The following is a 21632-nucleotide window of genomic DNA, read 5'->3' on the forward strand; positions in this document are numbered from 1 at the left end:
TAAATAAAATCTTTAAAAAAGATAACCAATGGAGAAAATGCTTTTTAATTGTTTTGCTTGATATGGCTTCTTTAGCAGCCACTGTCATCTGAAATCTGAAATAGGGTTGCCCAGGAAAGGGAGCGGTTTATGTTATTCTCACGTAAACCTAAGTTGTGTTCTGACTGTGTGTTTCTATAAAACAGTTTTTGATTGTTTTAAAAATACATATACGTTGTAGTATACTTGAAACGTATAGAAAATGCCTAAGTAGATAAATATATAACTACCACCCTGATATAATTACTGTTGAGAAGTAAATGAAGAAAAAGCTTCATTTAGGTTATATTTATTATACATGTAAACATCTTTCCTTTAGCATCATCTTTTAAAATGATCATTCTCAGATGTCATCAGACTCTGGCTGTGTGAGGTCTCTCGGAGTTAAGCTTGTGGTCACAATAACTTCCAGAACACCCCACTTGTCCATGCCACCAGCCACGCGGTGACGGTTCTTGCTCTCTCCCCAGCTGCCCGCCGTGGCGTTCAGCATCACCAACCTTCCCTTCTCAGAGCCCATGCTGTCTGTCTGGGCCCAGCTGGTGAACCTCGCCGGAAGCAAATTGGAGAAGCACAAAATAAAGAAGTCACCCAAACAGGGATTTTTAGGTTAGTACGTGGCCGCTGTTGGGGCCTAGACGGACTGACGTTGCTGAGCGGCGGTTGGGTGTGGGACCTTGGGCGTGCTGAGAGGCGTGCTGAGAGGCGTGCGTAAGGAGAGCAGAGAGGGACCTGGTGCTGGCAGTGGCCAGCCCGGTGTATGCTGAATGAGCGTTTGGCGAGCAGTCTGTTCCCTCCTGCTCCCCATATACCCTCCGGGGACCTTCGCTGTAGGACCTGCTCTGCATCACACCTGTGGATGGTGGGTTAGGCCCGCCTGTGCTTAAACTCCTGCTTCCCGTGTCTGGACCCCGGCCTCTCCATTTTCCTTACCTTGCCCCTGCGTGCTCTCTGGGCCTCCTTCTCCCCGACTGTTCTCTGCCTGTTGGGAATCCTTGTGGTGGTACCCCATCTCTGGCTCCCCCTGCCCTGTTTTCTCGAGTTTCCGCACACATTTCCCCCACTGCTGTGGTTGCTGCTGTGGCGTTGGCAGTGGTGACTGCCTTTTACTCTGAATCTCCGGTTCTCACCGCTGGCTGGAGGGTGGGTGCATGTGAATCGTGGTCCATCCAGAATTCAGCTCACCTGCCCCTTAGCTGGTCACAGTGAACAAGCCCGTCTGCCTGGGAGTCAAGCTGGGTGCCTGAAGGCCACCTGTGCTTCTTCCGTCCCCCACCTCCCTGTCCCCATGCTGCCTCCAGGACCTCCAGCCTGTCCTGCTTGGGAACGCCGCTGTGACGGCTGCGTTCAGCTCCTTGCGTCGCCTGCATCCCTGGGCACTTCCTCTGCCTGCTGCTCTGGGGGTTGCAGGCCCTGCTCTGTCTTCCGCTTGGAGGCAGGTCTGTGGAGGGGAGGGCTGCCATCCTGATGAGGCAGCAGCTCTGGGCAGGGACCGTCGGCAGGTTGTCTAGGTGGCGCCTTGGCTGAAAAGGTGGAAGTCTTTTGTTTGTGACATGGGTATCTGGGTAAAATTTTAGCCATTTGGGAAACATTGGACTCTACTGAGAATAGCTAACAGACTTCTAACTGTATTAGACCTTTTATTTAATCCTCAGCCCAACCCACCAAGGCAGTCGCGTGGGGAGCAGGAGAGAGGAAGCCTGGGGAGGCGAGGGAGATTTCCTGAATCCCCAGTCTTAGTGCTGGGAAGACCGGTCCCCCGTTCCTGACAGCCCGTGGCCTGGTCAGCCAGTTCCCACACGGTGGGCGTTGTTTACGCTGCATTGCTGCCTCGGGGAGCAGAGCCCGTACAGGGCATGCGTTCCCGCTGAGGCCTGTTCTCCCACAGGACAGGTGGACCTGGACCTGCTGAGGAGTCAGCAGCTGAAGCTGTACATCCTGAAGGCGGGCCGTGCGCTGCTGTCCCACCAGGACCAGCTGCGGCAGATCCTGTCCCAGCCCGCCGTGCAGGAGGCCGTGGCCGTGCAGACAGGTACCTTGGCAAGGAAGGTGGGCGCTCCATAGTGAGGAGCTAGGGGTGGCTCCTAAGTGTACGAGAAGGGCGGGCACCTGGCCAGGAGTCACATGGCGCTGTGACCGACGTGGTCACTGCCCTAAAGGATGAAGGCCGAGGGCTGAGGTGGGGAGGAGGGGGACAGGGCTCCCACTGCGCTGGGAAGTGTGGCCCAGGCACCAGCGGCATGGATGCCAGCGCAGAGGAGCGTGCCAGAAACGCAGACTCTCAGGCCGCACCCCGACCTCTGAGGCAAGAGCCTGCACCACAACAAGGCCCTGCGCTGGTTCGAGGCCCAGAGCTCAGCTTGGACTCCTTGCCCCTGGGGCCGATGTCAGTGCCGCTGTCTAGTGGGCATGGGAGGAAGTGCGTACAGACACCTGTTCTCTGTCCACTGGCCACAAGTCACCTGGGGAAGGCCCCGCCCGTTGAGGCCCAGACACGTGTTTACAGATGCACATTGGGGCTGCTTGGTTGGCGGGGTTCTGTCTTTAATATGGAGACAACTATGTGCCATTGCCGGGGGGTGTGTCTGCATAGCGGGAAACTTGGCGCCTCCGTTCAGGGTGGTGAAACGCACACTTGCTCATTGCCATGGAAACACAAACAGCAAAGCCCGTTGTGGGGTATCGCTGTTGGTGGTTAGGCCGTAGATTTATCTGCTCACTGAGACGCTGACCAGGGACCTTCAGCTGACTTTCCTTACACTTTCAAAGCTACTTCCGTTTTCTGCAATGAGCTTTCTGAGTAGGAAAAAACGAAGCTATGAAATATTTCTTGATCGTCTGTGGGAAGACAGCGTGCTGAGTGTTATGTGAACAAGGTAGTTCTTGTTTGTGCCCCTTACTCTCTGAGGTCAGGGTGGGAGAGGACACGAACCCGGCCCACTCTGTCCAAGGCCAGTGACCCGAGACTTGTGTGCATGGTTTCACAGATGTCCTGGGGACGCTAGTGGCCCAGGGCCAGGGAGGGCTTTGAAGGGTGTGGCAGACCCTTGGGGCAGGGGACCAGGTCTCTGCTCGGTGGAGGGGCCGGGAGGGGCTTGGGTTGTGGATGACTGTGGGTAAAGCTGGAGACGCCCATGATGTCATGTGACGGGGAGCCCGGGCGAGACGCGGGCTCATGTGGAAAGCTGTGGTGGGACCCACGAGGGAGGGCTGAATCTGAGGATGACCAGTTGGATGCTGAGATGTAGGGGTATTTGTAACGGGGGTCGTGGAGGTGGGAGGATTGCTTCTCTGCCTGGTGAGAAGGTGTCTCCCAGGGGAAGTGTGGGAAGTGGAAAGAGGTCCCAGGAGACATGGATGGTGCGGTCTTTTAGATGAGAAACTTCTGGAAAAGCAGTGAAGAGTCAAAGGTGGCTGATATTTCAGGCTTGTTTCAGGGAGGCCAGTGAGGAGTGCCTTTAAGAAAGTGGGAGAATCCCATGGAGTGTGAGGTGTGGGTATCGTGAGTTCATTTTAATGTGCCGAGTGGGAGGTGAGGATGACCCAGGTGCAAACTCATCCTGCGTCGGGCAGCAGGGACCCGGAAGGTAGCCCACCACGGTGGGAGGTCACGACACAGAGCCCTGGAAGTCTGGTTGGCTGCCGTGTGGTCCCCCACATGGTGGCGCTGAGTCGGGTCGCCATCCCACTCTGGGGAAGCATGGGCCCCAGATGGAGCTGTCTAGGGCAGGGCCTCCCAAAGTGCCCTGGCCACCTGGTTTGATCACGTTTCATGGGGACACCCTGGCCGCTGTCCCTCGTCAGTGGCAGCCCATGGTAACCGTTTACTCTCTAACCCTTCAAGGGAAAGATTTCCAGTTAGAGGATTAGTTGAAGGTGTCACCAAAGTAAACAGCCAGCTCAAGTGCTGCGAGGGGCTGAGTGGGCTCCAGGCAGTGGGTGTCGGGGCCGGGGCAGATGGGGGCATTAGCCACCTCACAGAGCTGCTCAGTGTGAGGCAGACGGACAGACATCGCCTGACTGTGCTGTGAACAAGGGATGGCAGGGTGAGCCAGGGCTAGAAGCACGTATGTGGAGTGTCCCTAGATGGGCAGCTGAGTGGTGAGTGCGCACAGAGAGAGAGAGAGAGAGAGAGAGAGAGAGAGAGATCGAGATCGAGAACACACGCATGTGGGATGGGTGGGGGTGGAGGGGAGCCTGGCACTGTCTTGCGCCGGCTCTAAGGAGACAGGTGCCCTGACGAAGGACTGAGCTGAAAAAAGCAGGGGCTGGGGAGCTCTGCAGAGGCCAGTTTGGGACATCTGGGCCTTGAAGGTTTGGCTTGTCTAGCGTGCAATGGGATAGCGATCCTCTCCACTCAGCATGCTCAGCGTATTGTCGTTAATGTCACGCATGTTTTGTTTTCCGATCCAGATGACAGCGCAGCCGCATCCCCTGACCTGGGGGACATGTCTCCCGAAGGGCCGCAGCCCCCAATGATCCTCCTGCAGCAGCTGCTGGCCTCGGCCACCCAGCCGTCCCCGGTGAAGGCCATATTCGACAAGCAGGAGCTCGAGGTACCGCAGTGTCCCCCGCCGCTCGGTCCCCTGCACAGCGTTGGGTGAACGTTGCTTTTCCCTAGATGTGAATTTTCTTGTTTACAGATTCTTTCTCAGTGTCGGTGCCTCGTGCAGCCCCAGGGTTGGCTCTGCCCCTGTGGAGCTCGGGGGGCCTCCCTGATATGTTGTGAATTTTAAATGATGGGTCACATTGGTTCTTAGTCGTAGAACGTCCTCATACTAGCTAGAGAATGGAGGGGTTGGACTTTAGCCTTATTGTGAATTATTTGGAAAAAAGATTATTAGACTCAGCATGGGTTAAATGTGTCAGTATTCATGGAGGGGTCTTTTCCCAGGAAATATTGCTCAGGAAGGAGCTCATTTGACCTGTGACGGTCGCACTGGCTCATTTGTCCACTGAGTCCAAAGCCTTTCTTGGACATGTTCCATTCCTCCAGGGTCTGGGCCCTCAACCCCGGCCCCGCCCACCCCTGCACTCCCAGCCGCTCAGGGGTGGGGGCTGTGGACGTGTGTCCCCAGAGGAGATGACACGTGACCTGGTCTGAGGGTGGCAGCCATCGAGGCCTGAGACGTGGAGAACGCAATATGTTTAAAAACTCTTTTTGCTGCTTAATACATAGACAGTGCTGGATGAAATAACAAAGAAAGAGCTCCAATGCTCAGTTTGGCAGGCAGAAAGCATCCGGTAGAAATCCTCAGAGGCCAGGACCCTGTGGGGAGCCGGGGTCCAGAGGGAAGGGCCGCTGCCTCTGGTGGCCAATGGGGAAGCTGGCGGCGGTCCCCAGTGTGTGGTGGAGCTCTGGGGGCAAAGGCCAGAAATGGTGGGGGCAGGGGTTCAGTGACCCGGCCAGCCACTGGTTAGGTCTGCAAACCTCAAAATGATAGCGATGGTCTCACCGTGGCCGTGTCTCTAGGCACCTGCAGAGATAGAAGAGGACACTGGGCATTGAGGAGGAGGGTGCCAGGCAGAGTGCGCCCCGAGTCACGCCGGGTCCCCAGGGGTCAGGAGAGAGGCGGAGAGGAAACCAGAAGGGAGGGGCTGCCCTCTGAGGACTGGGAAGGGCTGCTGGCCCGGAGAGCACGTTCCATGTTTGTCTCCCGTGGTTCTTATTCTGTGGGTGGGCCGTGTGCTGTTTCCCTGTGGTTCTCACTGAGACGCATCCGTGTGTGCGTGTCCCCTCTGTGCTCCTGGGGTCATGCTTGGCGGCCTGCATCTTGGGCTTCATTTGCACCCCCTGCCCCCTCTCGGTTCGGACCCTGCTGACGGTGACGTTCTTTCCTGTCCTGCACTCCCTGTTCTTGTCTACGATGCACTGCACAGCTGGTAGACGTTCATGAGGTTCTATGTTCAGTCTTTCCTCGTGGTCCATCAGCCCGGTCAGCTGTGTCATCTGTCTTCAGGGTCAGACCGCTCTGCTTTTGTGGGTGTAGTCTGCCTCAAGCCACCAGGAACTTCCTCGGCTTATGTCTTCAGGCCTCGTGTTTCCACGGGGTTCTTGCTCCAGTGCCTTACAGCTCCCCGACTGCCTCCCCCGCTCCACCCCGCGTGTCCCTCTTGTACTGGACACTCTGAGGCAGGTCTCGGTAGTTGGGTTGAATTTCGTCATTGCTAGTTCTGATGTCTGGGCTGCCCGTTGGTCTGCCCTTGGCGGTGTTTCTCTTGGTTGCACTCCGTTCCTGGTCTGGCCTCCTTGCGTACCTGACGGTTTCGGTAGCATCCCGGGCGTGTGGGATGTTGCGTTGTCGTGGCTCTGGCATCTGTCAGCACTGGGTGCAGGACTCGGGAGTCTGTCTCGCAGACAGTTTGGTACTTGGCAGGGGAGGTGGTGGGCGCTGCTTTTTCTGGGGGGAGGGGCCCCTCACTCTGCCTTCATGCCCTCAGTTCGCATCCTGCTCAGTGCTCAGGGCTGCTGCTGCAACGTTCTTTAAAGGACTTTGAAAACTGGCTAAATTCCCAGGCTCTGTGAGTGCCAGGCGAGTGTTAATAGGCAATCGTATCTTCCCTCTGCACTGAACTACGAAAGCCGTCTGTGTCGGGTTTTACCATCCTTTCAAATGCGTACGCGTTAGCCTGGCTGAGGTCGCTGGGTGTCACAGCGATGCTGTCCTCTGCTTAGGCGGCTGCTCTGGCCGTGTGTCAGTGTCTGGCTGTGGAGTGCACTCACCCGTCCAGCCCGGCGTCGGAGGATGGCAGCCCCAGCGAGGCCACCACTCCCGTGCCCACACAGCACCTGCGCCCCGTCCGAGCCAAGAAGCGCAAGCAGTCGCCAGCGCCCGCGCCACCCACTGTGCGTCAGCTCATGGAGATGGGGTTCCCCAGAAGGAACATCGAGTTCGCGCTCAAGTCGCTCACGGGCACCTCTGGGAACGCTGCTGGTTTGCCAGGTACTCGCCCTCCCCGTGGGTGCCGCATGGCACACGCGTGTGCCTGCAGGTTCGGCTGGCGGGCAGGCGGGCGCCGTGGGGCCACTGTGGGTGTGCTCTGTGTGCTCACTCGCAGGCGTGGAGGCCCTGGTGGGGTGGCTGCTGGACCACGCTGACGCGCAGGTCACGGACCTCTCGGACGCAGACACAGGGTCTGAGGACTGTTCGGACGAGGAGGTGATGGAGGACTTCGACGACATGGCCTACGCTATGGTCAGTGGTTCCGGGTGCCACCCCCACGCCTGTGCCCACCTGTCCGCCGTGCCAGGTGCCTCTGGTCCACTCCAGCGGGCTCTCTGCAGTCCTGCTGGGCACACGGGGGCACTCTGGCTTTAAAACAGACCCTCATTCCAACATCTGATGGTGTTGGGTAGGCGTTGGGAGATACTTTGTTAAAAAATCATGCTTTATATGACACCTTACTAATGATCTGAGCAAATTCTTTCCTGGGATTAATTGGGAAATGCCTCAGGAATTTTCTCTACTTTGAGCTTCTGAGTCTCTTTCTGCTTACTATGCTATTGCTATTAATCTTATTTAAATGAAAAATTTGAGCCCTGGCTGGTGTGGATCAATGGATTGAGTGCTGGCCTGTGAAGCAAAGGTCACCGGTTCGATTCCCAGTCAGGGCTCATGCGTGGGTTGCCGGCCATGTTCCCAGTAGGGGGTGCTTGCGAGGCAACCACACACATTGATGCTTCTCACCCTGTCTTTCTCCCTTCCCCTCTCTCTAGAAATAAATAAAATCTTTAAAAAAAAACATGCATAAATGAAGAGTTTTAGCTCTTCAAATGGATTTAGAATTAGTTGTTTCATCTTCTTGAGGTAGGCCTTCTCAATGAGTAAACTTTTCCCTGCTTCAAAAAAAATCCATAGAAATTTATATGGAAAAATATGGTAAATATTTCATATCTTAATATTAGAGATTTCACACACTTCTTTCTTTTTAAGTAGGTTTATCTGATTCACGATCCTAAAAAAACCTATTTCATCCTCTGCAGTCTACCGGTGCTGTGGTAACGGAGAGCCAGACTTACAAAAAACGAGCGGACTTCCTGAGCAACGATGACTATGCTGTGTACGTGAGGGAGAACATTCAGGTGAGTCGATGTCTGATGCGGGAGCCTCGCTCAGCCTCTCAGTGAGCCAGTGTTCCTGCCTCTCAGAACATCAGCAGCTGGAGAGGGAGGCACAGCGCCTGGCAGGGAGGTCTCTGTGGCTGGGGCCGGGGACAGAGGAGCCCAAGGCAGGGGCTGAGGGGGCGACAGGGCCGGAGAGCAAGCGGTGGCTGTGCCACAGTGACGTGGCACAGAGGCGCGTGCTTCCCATATTGGATGTGTTTTCAAATCTGTATTTGCTTGCATATGTCATTCTCATTGCTAACTTAGAAAATCTAGTTATGTGTTTCGTGTAGTCCTTCCTTCACTTAAATCCTTTCTTGTGCTACTTCATCTGTTAGGGCACTCCAGAGAAAACCCCCAAATCATCTCATTTCTCCAATAGATATGTCAGTATGTATTGCTAATAGAGAAAGGACTTTTAAATTTTTTTACTTTTTAAAATTTATTTTATTTGCTTTTTTGATTTTATTTGTTTATTTTTAGGGAGAGGGGAAGGGAAGGAGAAAGAGAGGGAGAGAAACATCAGTGTGTGGTTGCCCCTTGCATGCCCCTTACTGGGGACCTGGCCAGTAACCCAGGCATGTGCCCTGGCTGGGAATCGAACCAGTGACCCCTTGGTTTGCAGCCTGTGTTCAATCCACTGAGCCACACCAGCCAGGGCGGATTTTATTTTTAAGGTGACATTTCTGTTACCAAAATGAACACTAACTGCTTAATACCATCTCAATCCAGTGCTTGCTCAGATATTCCCAGTGTTCTCAAAGATACCTTTTTATGGGACTTAAAACAATTCAGATACGATCCAGCTTGTATGCCTCACATTAGGGCGATGTGTCTCGTAACTCAGAGCAGTTTCCCTGCCTTTTTTTTTCATGCCGTTTATCTGTGGCTAAAGCTGCGCCAGCCCACCTCCTCCTCCCTCTATGTGTCCTGTATACGGAGTGACAGCTGTGGGGTCCAGACTCAGGTGGCCTCTTAAGCACAAAGGCGCCACATGGACCAGCCCGTGGTGTTGCTGGGCTAGGTTGCGTCAGCCCCTCCGCTGGCCCCGTCCATTGAGAATGGGGCCTACGTCTCCCTTTGCTGTTGTTCCTCTTGGCGCTTCCACAGCCATTAGTGTCCTCGCCTAGACTGTCACAGCGTGTTGCAGGGTAGCGATTTTCTAACTGTTGTCCCTTCCAAGTTGTTAGCCGGAGGTCTCTGTTCTTTGAAGAAAACTCTCCTGTCAACTCTGGTTACTTTTGATAATACAGTTTATATAAGAAAGACAGGATAAACGCTTTGTCGCGTTTTGTTTTTTGCTTCATCAATTTTCTGAATGGCAGATCGCTGCCCTGGTCCTTACGAGGGCGACCAGAACCTCGTACTCCATGGCTGCAGTGACTTCATTGGCTCGTCTGGGTTTGCTGCATCTCGGTCATTGCTCCCCTTGATCAGGTTGCTCTGTGGAGTGAGCATGTGTGTCTTCGGGCGCCCCCTTGCTTTCTGGCCCCAGTGGGTCCAGCCCATCAGATGCGTTTCTGGCCTCACACAGCGAGCCTGCGGCTCTCCAAGGGCCCTGGTGCCCCTTATACAAAAGGGGCTTGAGCTTGCCCTCCGCGCTGGAGGAAACCCCCATCAGGAGTAACGCCAGAACTGACAGCGGTCCCTTCATGCGCACTATGCACTGGGCCACATCTTTCACTTGATTTCACTTTGAGGTGGGGATGATGGTGCGGTGCTGCCGGACGTACGAGGAGGTGTGTGAAGGAGACATGGGCAAAGTGATCAAGCTGGACAGGGACGGGCTGCACGACCTCAACGTGCAGTGCGACTGGCAGCACAAAGGCGGCACGTACTGGGTCCGCTACATCCACGTGGAGCTGGCAGGTGAGCCTGCCCACTGCCGCCTTCGTCCTTTGGCTTTTCCGCATTCGGGACTACCTGCCCAGGTCTGGGGTGCTAACGGCGGTGCCTTTGTCTTTGGTCTCCGCAGGCTACCCCCCGCCGAGCTTTCCTTCCCACATCAAGATTGGCGACAAGGTACATGTCAAAGCCTCGGTGACCACCCCCAAGTACAAGTGGGGGTCCGTGACGCACCAGAGCGTGGGCGTTGTGAAAGGTAACTAATGTCTCCGTGCAACAGAACTCCCAATTCTCAACTGATGTGAGCTTCTAAAAAAAAAAATTTTTTTTTTTACTAAGGGCAGGAAAAGCCAGTGTGAAGAATGCCTCCTGATAAATAAATAGTGTTCTTTGGCTCCAGGTGGGAGCACACCTGTAGTTGCAGGTCAGGGGCACTAACGCATTGCATCTTGGGAGGATGCGCACCCTGGAAACTGGGGCGTCTCCATAAGTGGCATCACAAAGGGCTAATGGGGTGTGTGCTGGGTGTTTTGGGGAGAGTTCGAGGAAGTGGGCTAACTCTAGGGATGGGTATCTTAATAAACATTTTGGAAGAATGCAGCCAGGAAGAAATTAGGATTGGCAGAAGGAGGCCGTCATTCATTCCAGCCAGGATGCCTGGTTGTTCCGGGTTTGGACGGACCGGGACTGCAGCAGACAGGCCTGAGGGCGGGTTTGTTCTCTCCTCCATCAGTCCCAGGGGGCCTCGTCCGATAGTGTTGTACCCGTGCTCCGCCTGGTGGCCTGCGTGTGAGCCAGCTCCCTCTGTCCGGGACCATTTTTCTCTTTCCCTCCATGCTTTATGAAAATTCAGGACTAAAACCTAACGGAAATGTGCAAATGATGGGAGTTAGGAAGCTGGAAACACAAACTTCTCCTCACTTCATATTTAACACGACGTTCAGCCTGTAGGTCAAACAAGTGGCGTACTTTCATAGGTGCGCTGTGTCGGTGTTAACCGTTGCCTGGGAAGGAATTAAACATGCGTGCGCTGTAAGTTTATCTTTAAACTCACGCAGGGTCATAAAGAGATCCCACCTTGTTCTGTTTTGTTCCGGCCTCGTGGAAAAGTCCCTGCTGTCTCACAGCTGCGGCTGGGGATGGCAGCCGGTGGCGGAGGGGCTGCCTGGGGGACGGCGTTTCTCTGCTTCACAAGAACAAGTGGCTTTACTGAGCATTTCACTTGGGCTTAACATTTTTCTTAGGAGATTATTAAAAGCTTTACAAGTCAAAGCAAAGATAAATTGTAAAAATAAGAACTTGGCTTAGAGGAAACTGCTTGGAGTAGCATCGTTCTCTCATCGGAGGGCGAGAAATGTTTCCACGTTATTAACGTGATTGGCATTCCGGGAAGTACTGAACGGTAACTGATGTGGCGTGATTACAAACCAGCCAACCTTACTGTGGAAAATTTGAAACATCCGAAAGTAGAGAATGGAGTCTAATGAGCCTGCATGTACCGATGGGCGGGCCTCCACAGTTGTCACTCCTGGCCCAAGTTGTCCCCCACCACACCCCGTGACCCATCCTTCCTGAGTTTGAAGCTAATCCTCGAGGTCAGAGGCTAGCACCTCTGTGAGTCTCTCTAAGACCGAAACATTCCTTGTGACACATGCAGGTCACACGGGGAGGTATTGTTCAAATTGTATTTTACGTTCTTACTGGTGACACAGATCTCAGGAGGTTCTGCTCTGTCCCAGCTTTCAGTGCCAACGGGAAAGACGTCATCGTCGACTTCCCTCAGCAGTCCCACTGGACGGGGCTCTTGTCTGAGATGGAGCTGGTGCCCAGCGTCCACCCCGGGGTCACGTGAGTCTGTATTTGTCTGTTGCTGGGTTTGCTTGGGAGGAGTGGCCTTCTTTGGAATGAAGTGTAATGAGCGGCTCCTCTTTTTCTTAGTATCTCACGGCTGTTGTCCACACAGGTGCGACGGCTGTCAGATGTTCCCCATTAACGGGCCCAGGTTCAAGTGCCGGAACTGTGATGACTTCGATTTCTGTGAAACGTGCTTCAAGACCAGAAAGCACAACGCCAGGCATACGTTTGGCAGAATAAACGAACCAGGTATGGTGGAACGGTTGTGTTCTCCATGACATCGCTGTTGTGACAGCGAGGGGGTGACTTTGCTCTCTGAAGTTCACATTTATGAGCGAGAAGCAGGGAAGAGGATCCTACCCGCTTGGTGACTGGCTCTTTTTCAGCGATGAGGGGCCACGGAAATTGCTTGCTTGTCTCTCCATAAAGAACATTGAAAAGACCTCAAGTAGCTAATAACATGGTTTATTGTGTGGGCGTGGACTCGGATAGATGGAGAGCAAGTCTTTTTCCTTGTGTGTCTTTTACTATATATTTTTTTTATCGTGGCAGAATTTATACAACATAGGCTTTGCCGTTTTAATCATTTTTCAGGGTATAATTCAGGGACCAGTACACCACTGTCACCACTATTTCCAAAACGTTTTCATCATTCCAGACAGAAACTCTGTAGCCGTTGAGCAAAAAGGCCCCTCATGTCCTCCCCCAGCCCCTGGCAACTTCTAATCTGCTTTCCGTCTCTGAATTTGATACCTCTAGGTATCCCTGAAGTCAGGGGTGGGTGTCAAACTCATTTTCAACGGGGGCTACATCAGCCTCACGGTTGCCTTCAAAGTGCCGGATGTCACTTTAGGACTGGATAAATGTAACCACTCCTTAACAGTGAAGCGAGAGCTCGCTGTTTCCACCAGGGAGAAACAAGGCGCCGGGCCTTTGAAATATATTCACATTATATTTCAAAATTGTTTCTGGAGTCAGTTTGAGGCCTAAGAGATCGCTCCAGAGATTGTCCTTGCTGCCTGTGTCTTAGGTGAAACCGCCCCACATTTGTCTCTGTGACCAGCCTGAAATACTTCACGTTCTGTTTCCAGCGCTCCTCCATATTGCAGCACGTGTCAGAAATCCACTTCTTTTTAATACTTACGTTACATTCCATCATGTGTATACACCGCGTTTCGTTCGTTGTGTGTTTTCACGGCCATGGTCGCTGTTGGGGAGGATGTGTGTGCATTCTGTACCGACTGGGAGTCCCTGCTCTCAGCGCTAGGGCGGACCTGCAGGGCCACGTGCGGTTCTCTGTCGGAGGAGCTGCCAGAGGCTCTCCCCAGCACTGCACCATTTGCTCTTGCCACGGGCGTGGAGGGGCTTCCGCTTCCCCCACGGCCTCAACAACATTTATTTTCCTTTCTTTTCAGTTACAGCCATCCTAATTGGTGGTTTTGATTTGAGGTTTTCTTTTCTTTTTAAAATATTTTATTTATTTATTTTTAGAGAGAGGGAAAGGGAGGGAGAAAGAGAGGGAGAGAAACATCCATGTGTTGTTGCCTGGCGTGCGCCCCCTACTAGGGACCTGGCCAGCAACCCAGGCATGTGCTCTGCCTGGGAATCGAACCATTGACCCTTTGGTTCGCAGGCTGGCACCCAATCCACTGAGCCACACCAGGCAGGGGTAGCTATATTTCTTATACATTGTGAACAGTTTTTAAAAATTTCTATGTGACGATTTTTGTCCATTATTTGGATCATTTAGGTATTTACATTTAAGGCAATTGCTGATGTTTTTATTTATATTGAACAGCTTCTCAGTGTTTTTACGTGTCCTCTCATTTCCTGGTCCCTTTTCTCCACTCCATCTTTGGACCGATGACAGTTTTCATTATAACACTCTTCTTTGTCTTATTAAAATCTATTATTTAATATTTTCCCCTCGTCCTAAGCAAGGACCTTAGATCCTTTTAACTTTGCCCTTATTCTGATTTAAATTATCATGTTTTAAAATTTTACACATACACATTTTTTTAAAAGATTTTATTTATTTATTTTTTAGAGAGAGAGAGAGAGAGAAAAAGAGGGAGAGAAACATTGATTGGTTGTCTCTCGTATGCACCCCGATCAGGGACTGAACCTGCAGCCAGGCATGTGCCCTGACCAGGAATCAAACTCGCAACCTTTCGCTTTGTGGGACGGCACCCAACCCACAGAGCCTCATTGGTCAGGGCTTATGTATACGTTTTTAACTATGTGAAACATACTAGTATTTATTGCATATTTGTTTAGGTTTTTTCACATACTTAACACTGTAATTTTTCTGTTCCTTCCTGCATCTTTCCCTTTCCATCTATTATCATTTTCCAGCCACCTGAAGAATGGCCCTTCATACTTTGCTTTTCTGTGGTTATGAATTCTGCTCATACGTTTCTGAAAATTTCTTTATTTCTCCTTCGTTTTTGAAAACTATTGTGCAGTGAAGTGTCTGCTAGCACTTTATGCACACTGTTCCATTGTCACTCAGGTCACTTATTTCTGCGGAAGCCGTCAGAGAGGGTGGCCGCCGCCCGTCCACGCCCGTCAGTCTCGGCACCGCCCATCGCGCTGCGTCCGCGATAGTCTTTCATGTTTCTCTGATGCGCGTGTTACGTGTGCGTAGAGGTGTGCTCTGTAACATTGTATCTTTGGGTCCATGAGACTTTTTATTTATTTATTTTGTTTTTTATTTCTTTTCCTTCCCACCTTAGGGCAGTCTCATTGCCCTGTAACGTCGTGTGAGGCTAAGGAGTTCAGCGCGGTAATTGAGTACATGGGTGCTTTGCAAACGGATTCCCGCAGTCGGACTTATGAATTAACACGAATCTTACTTATCACACCTGTGCTAGACCGTCTCTCTCTGCTGTAAGCCTCTCACCTTCCCATTTATGTTCTCTAAACTTTCGCTCCTCCATTCTTTATTCTGGATAGTTTTCACTCATTGTCTTTTCACGTGAGTCTAGCCTGCTAGTAAACCTATTCAGTGAGTTCTTCATTTGATTAGTGGAACACTTCTAGTCTTTCTGTTTTTTTTTTTTTAAATAGTTTCTGATTCTCTGCTGAAATATTCAGTGTTTTACTTCTTTGAACATAGATAGAAAGTGGAGTTATTTTAAAATATGCGTCTCGTAACTCTACTCTACGGAGCCCCTGTGGGTCTGTTCTGTTGTCTGTTATTTCTGGTGCTTTTCAGTCTTGGTCTTCAGCCTCCTCCCATGCCGTTGTGTACTGGACATTATATTTCAAAATTGTTTCTGGAGTCAGTTTGAGGCCTAAGAGATCGCTCCAGAGATTGGGGGGAGGGTCGGCCGTTCCGGTTACTGGGGTAGGTGACTCTCTGGGTTCTTCTCCGTCCCATCGCATGCACGGTGTGGTGTCACGTGGAGCCGAAATTTGTAGAAACAATCAAACAGCCCTGTGTGCGTAGTCTGCCCTTCCTCTTGGGCTTCTTCCTGTTGGGATCTCAACCCAAAGTGTGGGTTTCCTGCGGTCATCCCCTCCTCTGGTTGGTGGGCTCTGGACTCCAGCTCTTGGCCTCCCCCCATACCCCCCTACAAGCCCGTGGAAAGTCGAAAGTGCCCGTGGGCTCTCCTTACGAAGTGACACATGCCCCAGGGAAAGCAGCCTGTCATTCACACTGCACCCCCACCCTATCCCTTCTCCCACCTCAGCCTCCCTCATACCGTCAGGTCCCTGCCCTGTTATCCTCGGCCACCTCAGTAACTGATGCTTTTGAGATTCATTCCTCTTCCAGGCTTCGCCTCTCCCAGCCTTCCTCAGTGGGAGGAGTCTTCAGTTTCCCCCTCAGTGGAGGAAGAAACCCTTTGCACGTCTGTGCTTTGCACGTGTGAAAGCATTGTTAATAGGAGTGTTCCCCTGTGACTGGACTCGCCCCCAACTGAGTGTCGCCTCCCCCTGGGAGTGTGCCACTGGGTGCTGCCCGGAGGGTCACGTGGCAGAAACCACAGCAGTGTGTGAGCTTCATCTCCTGAGGGCTGGAGTGTGTCTCGCCTGGGTTAGGAAGCTCATCGCTGTGTGAAGCTCTTGATTTCTTGGTTGTGTGGGCTCCGCCCCGCCGTATTAACACTGTTTGGTCACCGCGAACAGGGCAGTCTGCCATATTCTGCGGCCGGTCCGGGAGGCAGCTGAAGCGGTGTCACAGCTGTCCACCCGGCACGCTGCTGGACAGCTGGTCCCGTATGGTGAAGTCCCTCACCGTGTCGTCCTCCGTGAACCAGGCCTCGCGGCTCATCGACGGCAGCGAGCCCTGCTGGCAGTCGTCCGGCTCGCAGGGGAAGGTAGCGTGCGCGCCGGGCCCTCCGCCCTCCCTCACTCCCCACCTTCCCCTCACCTGTCGGCCCTCCACCCTCCCTTGCCTGCATGGTCTCACCTCTCGGAGCTGCAGGTGAACGTTGGAAACCTACTCGGTTAGGCTGTATTGGCACCTGTCCGTACTCATTTTGTACTTCAGCTTATAATTACTTTAACTGTGCCATCCAGTTTTTATTGTCAGAGATTTTAAACAGTACAGGTGACAGATTTTATCTCACTGACCCATTAATAGAGGGCAGAATAGGGTTCGGATTCGCTCTGGTTAGAAGTGTCTCTCATATGTCCTAGCTGACCTTTGGGATGTTACTGGATTTGCGCTTACATGCGGGTAATATCCTCTGGACATGCAGGTCAGACACAGGGTGAGGGGCTTTCTCTCCACCATGTGGTCCCCCATGCCCGCTGTTCGATGCCAGTGATGTATTCACAGACTTAAGGATTCAGGTTTCAGTGATACTATTTCTTTTAGAGAGAGGAGAAGGAAGGGAGAAAGCAATGTGTGGTTGCCTCTCGTGCACCCCCGACTGGGGATCTGGCCCACAACCCAGACATGTGCCCTGACTGGGAATCAAACCGGTGACCCTTTGGTTCCCAGGCCAATGCTCCATCCACTGAGCCACAGCAGCCAGGGATTCCGTGATACTATTTTAGCAGCTGAAAATTTACTGAGAGTTCTTTTCTTTAAGCATTGGATCCGTTTGGAGATTTTCCCCGACGTTCTTGTTCACCGACTGAAAATGACTGTCGACCCTGCGGACAGCAGCTACATGCCTTCCCTGGTCGTGGTGTCAGGTAGTGCGTTCGTTCATTCAGAGACCCTCGTCTGTCATACAACAAAACCTGCCGGGCTGATCCCCTCTCCGCCCCCTTCCCTTCTAGGTGGGAATTCCCTGAATAACCTAATCGAACTAAAGACAATCAATATCAATTCCACGGACACCACAGTGCCCCTTCTGAGTGACTGTGCAGAGGTAAGTAGGTACGGTGGTGCCCCATGGTGACAGTTTGCAGACCACGACGAGGTGGCCTTTTTGACCATTTCCGTATGGATATGGAGCCCCCACTGCTTTGAATTATATTTATTTTAAACTTTGGCATGCACACCACTGTTTATGAGCTCAGCTCGAAAGGGAAGCGGGTAACTTACACCCTCCCTCTGGTAAGAGGTGGCCGCAGGGCGCCTGGCTGAGTCGCGAGGCGGCAGATGGGCCGCTCTGCGCACTGGGCACAGCGTCTGTCTGTGCACGATGGTTTCCTGCACTGCACACCACATCGAAGCTGCTTTTTTGTGTGCGCACCTCCTGGCCTCAAGTGCTGGACTTGTCGTGAGGTGCTGAGCTGTGGATTGGTTTGGATGACTAAGAAGGTGATTTTCCAAACACATCCAAGTGTATGGTATCTCTCGAAAACTCTGTCGGGGACGCTCGATGAAGGTTCTTTTAAACAGTGCCCCGTGTCGCAGAGCAGTGAGGCCGCCTCACGCATCTGTCCACACGGTGTCAGCGTCATGGTGATAGATGCGTTTACAGTGATACAAATGAAGACGGCTTTTTGTACTGCCGATATCATTGTCTCGTGAGGACGCTACTTGGTAAAATGGTACTGGATAAAGATATCAAGGAACTGGCTTTTTATTTATCTAATATTCAGTGAGTTTATTTTTAAACGAGTAAATGAAGTTTATCATTCATCATTGTTTTTTAAAGATTTTATTTATTTATTTTTAGACGCGGGGAAGGGAAGGAGACACAGGGAGAGAAACATCAATGTGTGGTTGCCTGTCGAGCGCCCCCTACTAGGGACCTGGCCCACAACCCAGGCATGTGCCCTGACTGGGAAACAAACCGGTGACCCTTTGGTTCACAGGCTGGTGCTCAATCCACTGAGCCACACCAGCCAGGACTACCACTCATTATTATTTTTACTTTTGGTCTGTGCAAATAAAGGTAGACAAGGTATGTTAACATCAAAGAAGCTGATCCACAGCCGCAGGTTAATTTGTTCAAGGGTGAGAGGTTGGTAACGTGCCTCTGGAGTCTATGGGGGTATGCCAGCTCCTTTCCCGGGGCCCCAGGTTTGGTGGTCCAGCCTTATGTCACCGGGAGGCTTACTGTTTTTGTGTATTTTCTTTTAGTCGTCAGCAAATAGAATTGGGGGGCGCCAGTCATTCCTGAATGTCGTTGAGCCATGTTGTGATATGCTCTTTGATTAATTAATACCAGTGGTGTTAATAAATGAGTGCACTGGCAAATTATTAAAATGAACGATAATACTGAGTTTTTCTGGAAAGAGATATTGAATTTTAGTTTATTGTTTTATGGATGCTAGGTAACTAAACACTACTTGTCTAATATATTAATTATAGTCCTGAATATTTTCGTATTTAAGGAAATCAACAACTACAGAGTTCATTAAATCAATAAACTGAGATTATTATTCATAAGAGATGCGTTAACTTCAATCCAATCAATTTTCCTACAGTAATTTATTATAGAACATTTGCTGAATATAGAATAATGCATATCACGTATATGAGATGTATGAAGAACCTTGAACAATCAGAAAGCTTGTAACCCACTCCTCATCCCTGTAAGCCACTCGAGAACCGGAATAGCCCTGGCCAGGCGGCTCAGTGGGTTGGCGCGTTGTCCTGTGCACCGCAAGGTTGTGGGTTCAATCTGTGGTCAGGGCACACTCAGGAGGCAACCAATTGATGTTTCTCTCTCACATTAGTGTTGTTGCTCTCTCTTTCTCTCTCTCTCTCCCCCGGCCCCCTGCCTTCCTCTCTCTCTCAAATCAATAAAAACATATCCTTAGGCGAGGACTATAAAAACCGAAACAGAATATTACCATTCCTGTGAAGCTACCAGATGTTGTAGCATTGCCTTCCCTAGAAAAATAGCTTGTTATGGGGATTTCCTACCACAACCAGAAAGGGAAGGTATACCGAATTCCCCATGAACCCAAAGCCAGCTTCAACAGTTATCAACGTTTTTGCAAATCACGTTTCACTATCTCCCTCCATCTGTCCACTCCCCCCGTGTTTTTCCTTCTGGACTCTTTAGAAGCAAGTCCCCAAAGTGACCTTGTTTCAATAGTGTGTGCTCTAGCGTCCCTCTCTCATAAGGACCTAGCAGTGTGGCCACCTTGCCGTAGGCACACCCAACAGCCACTAGCGTCATCTGTTTCCCCGTCAGTGTTGCCGTTTCCCAGGTGTCTCATTCATGCCCGTTAGCGGTCCGTTTGTGGGAATCGTGATTCCAACAGTCCCTGCACTTTGCACTTCGTTTAACTCTCAATTCTCTTGCTTTTCCCTTGCTGAGGGAAGGAAGAGACTGGGTCTTTTCCTCCTGTAGAATTCCTCATTTCTCGGTTTGTATTGCACATCCCGATGGTTTGGTCAAGCAGTGCTTCCGGTGATGTCATAGATAGACTGTGGGGTCTGAGCAGGTCCCGAGGAGAAGTCATCGGCAGCGTGTGTGTCCCGTGCGTGCATGGGAGGGGGGCGGGGCCAGCTTCCACCCATGCGGCAAAGGTGTCACAGACAGGTCGCGCCTCTTCTGGACCCCAGTTTGAACAAACCAGCGGTGCAGAAGTGTTGATGAGACCATCTGATCACTGGCAGTGTGTTAGATGGCACGAGGGGACACCATTTTAGCTGTGACAGTCACAGTGTGGATGTGTTACCTGCATGCCTGTAGTTCAGGGCTGCTCGCCAAAGTTTCGGAGCAGCCGGCTTCCTGAAACCTTCTGAAGATAACCCCCACCTGAACAAACTCGGTCGTGCGTTTGTAGTTGTTCGGCTACGTGATGGAGTCACAGGGCTCTTTGTGCTATTCACTCTAATCTATAGATACTCATGTATTTTCGTTAGGTTTTAAAAATTACGAAGGCTCTGTGAACTTCTTGACCTTTATCTTCTTTCTTAATACATCTTGATTCCAGAAAGCTTTAGAAGGGTGGGCAGTCACGCAGTGAGGCTGTCAGACTATCTCATTGTTGTATGAAAATCCACGTGAGTCCCACACGCTGGTGAGTTGACTTCTTCTGAAGGCAGACCCTATGCAGACGGCCAGATGTTTCCTCACTGGCTCGACATCCCCAGGACGGACGTCCAGGAGCTCTGACGTTGTGCGCACTCCACATCTGAAGCGTCCTGCTCTCCGCTGCCAGCATCGAATGAACGTGTCCTGCTCAGAAGTCCGCAGCTTACCGTCTTTCTGTCCAGTACCACAGGTACATCGAAATCGCCATAAAGCAGTGCCGGAGCTCTGGCATCGACTGCAAGATCCACGGGCTCATCCTGCTGGGGCGCATCCGCCCGGAAGAGGAGGATTTGGCTGCCGTCCCGTTCTTGGCGTCGGACAACGAGGAGGAAGAGGACGAGAAAGGCAGCAACGGGAGGTGAGAGCCGCTGGGTGCTGCCGCTCATTCCCAAACTGGCACTTCCACAAGTTAGCATTCATTCGGGTGTCTCCTAGTGAGACGCCCGTGGGAATGGTAGACAGGTGTGGATGCGCTCGCAAAAATGATCATTTGATCAACTTCAGGGGCGTGTTGAGTGTAGAAACACGTTGTATTTAGAAAAACCCCATTAAAGAAGGCGACTAAACATGTTTAATTATTCTACTTGAAATATCATGCCTAATACTTTGGTATGTATATATCCTTGTTTTTTTTCATCTGTCCCTAATTGTGTTTTCCTATAGACACACGGTATGGTGTGGCATATATTTTATTACCTTCTTTGCTAAGCGTTTTATTGTTGACTTTTGAATTTAGAAAATGTATTGTGATAAAATACACGTGACAGAATTTTCCAGGCGGACTGTTCGGAAGCACGTGGTCCGGTGGAATCATGCACGCTCACGTTGCCTCCGTGGCCTTCTGCGCCCTGGTGTTGGCTGTGGGACGTTGTTGTCAGCCTCCTCTCCCAGTGCGCTCTTGTTTCCTCCCCCCAGTTGGTGACTGGTGTGTGCATGTGCTCACCACGTCTGCCGAGCGCCTACCGGGGGCTGGCCCTGCTTTCTGTCTGGGGGCGGATGCACAAAGGGAGATCAGAGAGACTCACACACAGCCCAGTGGTCTTGCAGCCACCGGCACGCATGAAGGGGGAGCGCTGGTGCTTTGAGGCTGCCAGGGAGCCTTGATCTGTCAGAACAAGGGGACGTCTCTCCAAAGGCAGACTCTGGGGAAAGGTCAGATATCAGAGCGGAGTGGGCGGGACCTGGTGTGTCTAGCAGAGGACCAGCCTGCACTGACGGCAAGGAAAGCCGACTGCCGGGTTTGCCTACATTGGCTTTCCATGCCCAGGTGTGGATGCGGGATTTAGGGGGCGAGGGCGGGGGAGGGCTGTCCTGAGCCCCCCTTGGCTCCCAGCAGCAAACAGCAACCCTCATGGTCCTCGGATAAGTTGTATTTTCCTACTTAAGTT

General features: G+C 51.8%; 1 protein-coding gene across 5 annotated transcripts in view; it reads left to right on the forward strand.

Annotated features, from left to right (window-relative positions):
• HERC2 (HECT and RLD domain containing E3 ubiquitin protein ligase 2) overlaps positions 1 to 21632 on the forward strand; it is a 177790-nt gene that overhangs the window by 100485 nt on the left and 55673 nt on the right. For all 5 annotated transcript variants that reach the window (XM_053913371.2, XM_053913370.1, XM_053913372.1 and 2 more), the window contains 14 exons: positions 510 to 648; positions 1928 to 2071; positions 4453 to 4595; positions 6716 to 6983; positions 7099 to 7235; positions 8024 to 8122; positions 9844 to 10012; positions 10119 to 10244; positions 11728 to 11836; positions 11952 to 12091; positions 15974 to 16164; positions 16885 to 16990; positions 17078 to 17169; positions 20427 to 20602. In XM_053913371.2, the coding sequence (XP_053769346.1) occupies positions 510 to 648; positions 1928 to 2071; positions 4453 to 4595; positions 6716 to 6983; positions 7099 to 7235; positions 8024 to 8122; positions 9844 to 10012; positions 10119 to 10244; positions 11728 to 11836; positions 11952 to 12091; positions 15974 to 16164; positions 16885 to 16990; positions 17078 to 17169; positions 20427 to 20602 (2039 nt within the window). The remainder of the gene's footprint in view (positions 1 to 509; positions 649 to 1927; positions 2072 to 4452; positions 4596 to 6715; positions 6984 to 7098; positions 7236 to 8023; positions 8123 to 9843; positions 10013 to 10118; positions 10245 to 11727; positions 11837 to 11951; positions 12092 to 15973; positions 16165 to 16884; positions 16991 to 17077; positions 17170 to 20426; positions 20603 to 21632) is intronic.

Source organism: Desmodus rotundus, chromosome 10 (assembly GCF_022682495.2).
Source record: "Desmodus rotundus isolate HL8 chromosome 10, HLdesRot8A.1, whole genome shotgun sequence".
In the NCBI taxonomy this organism is placed as follows: Eukaryota; Metazoa; Chordata; class Mammalia; order Chiroptera; family Phyllostomidae; genus Desmodus; species Desmodus rotundus.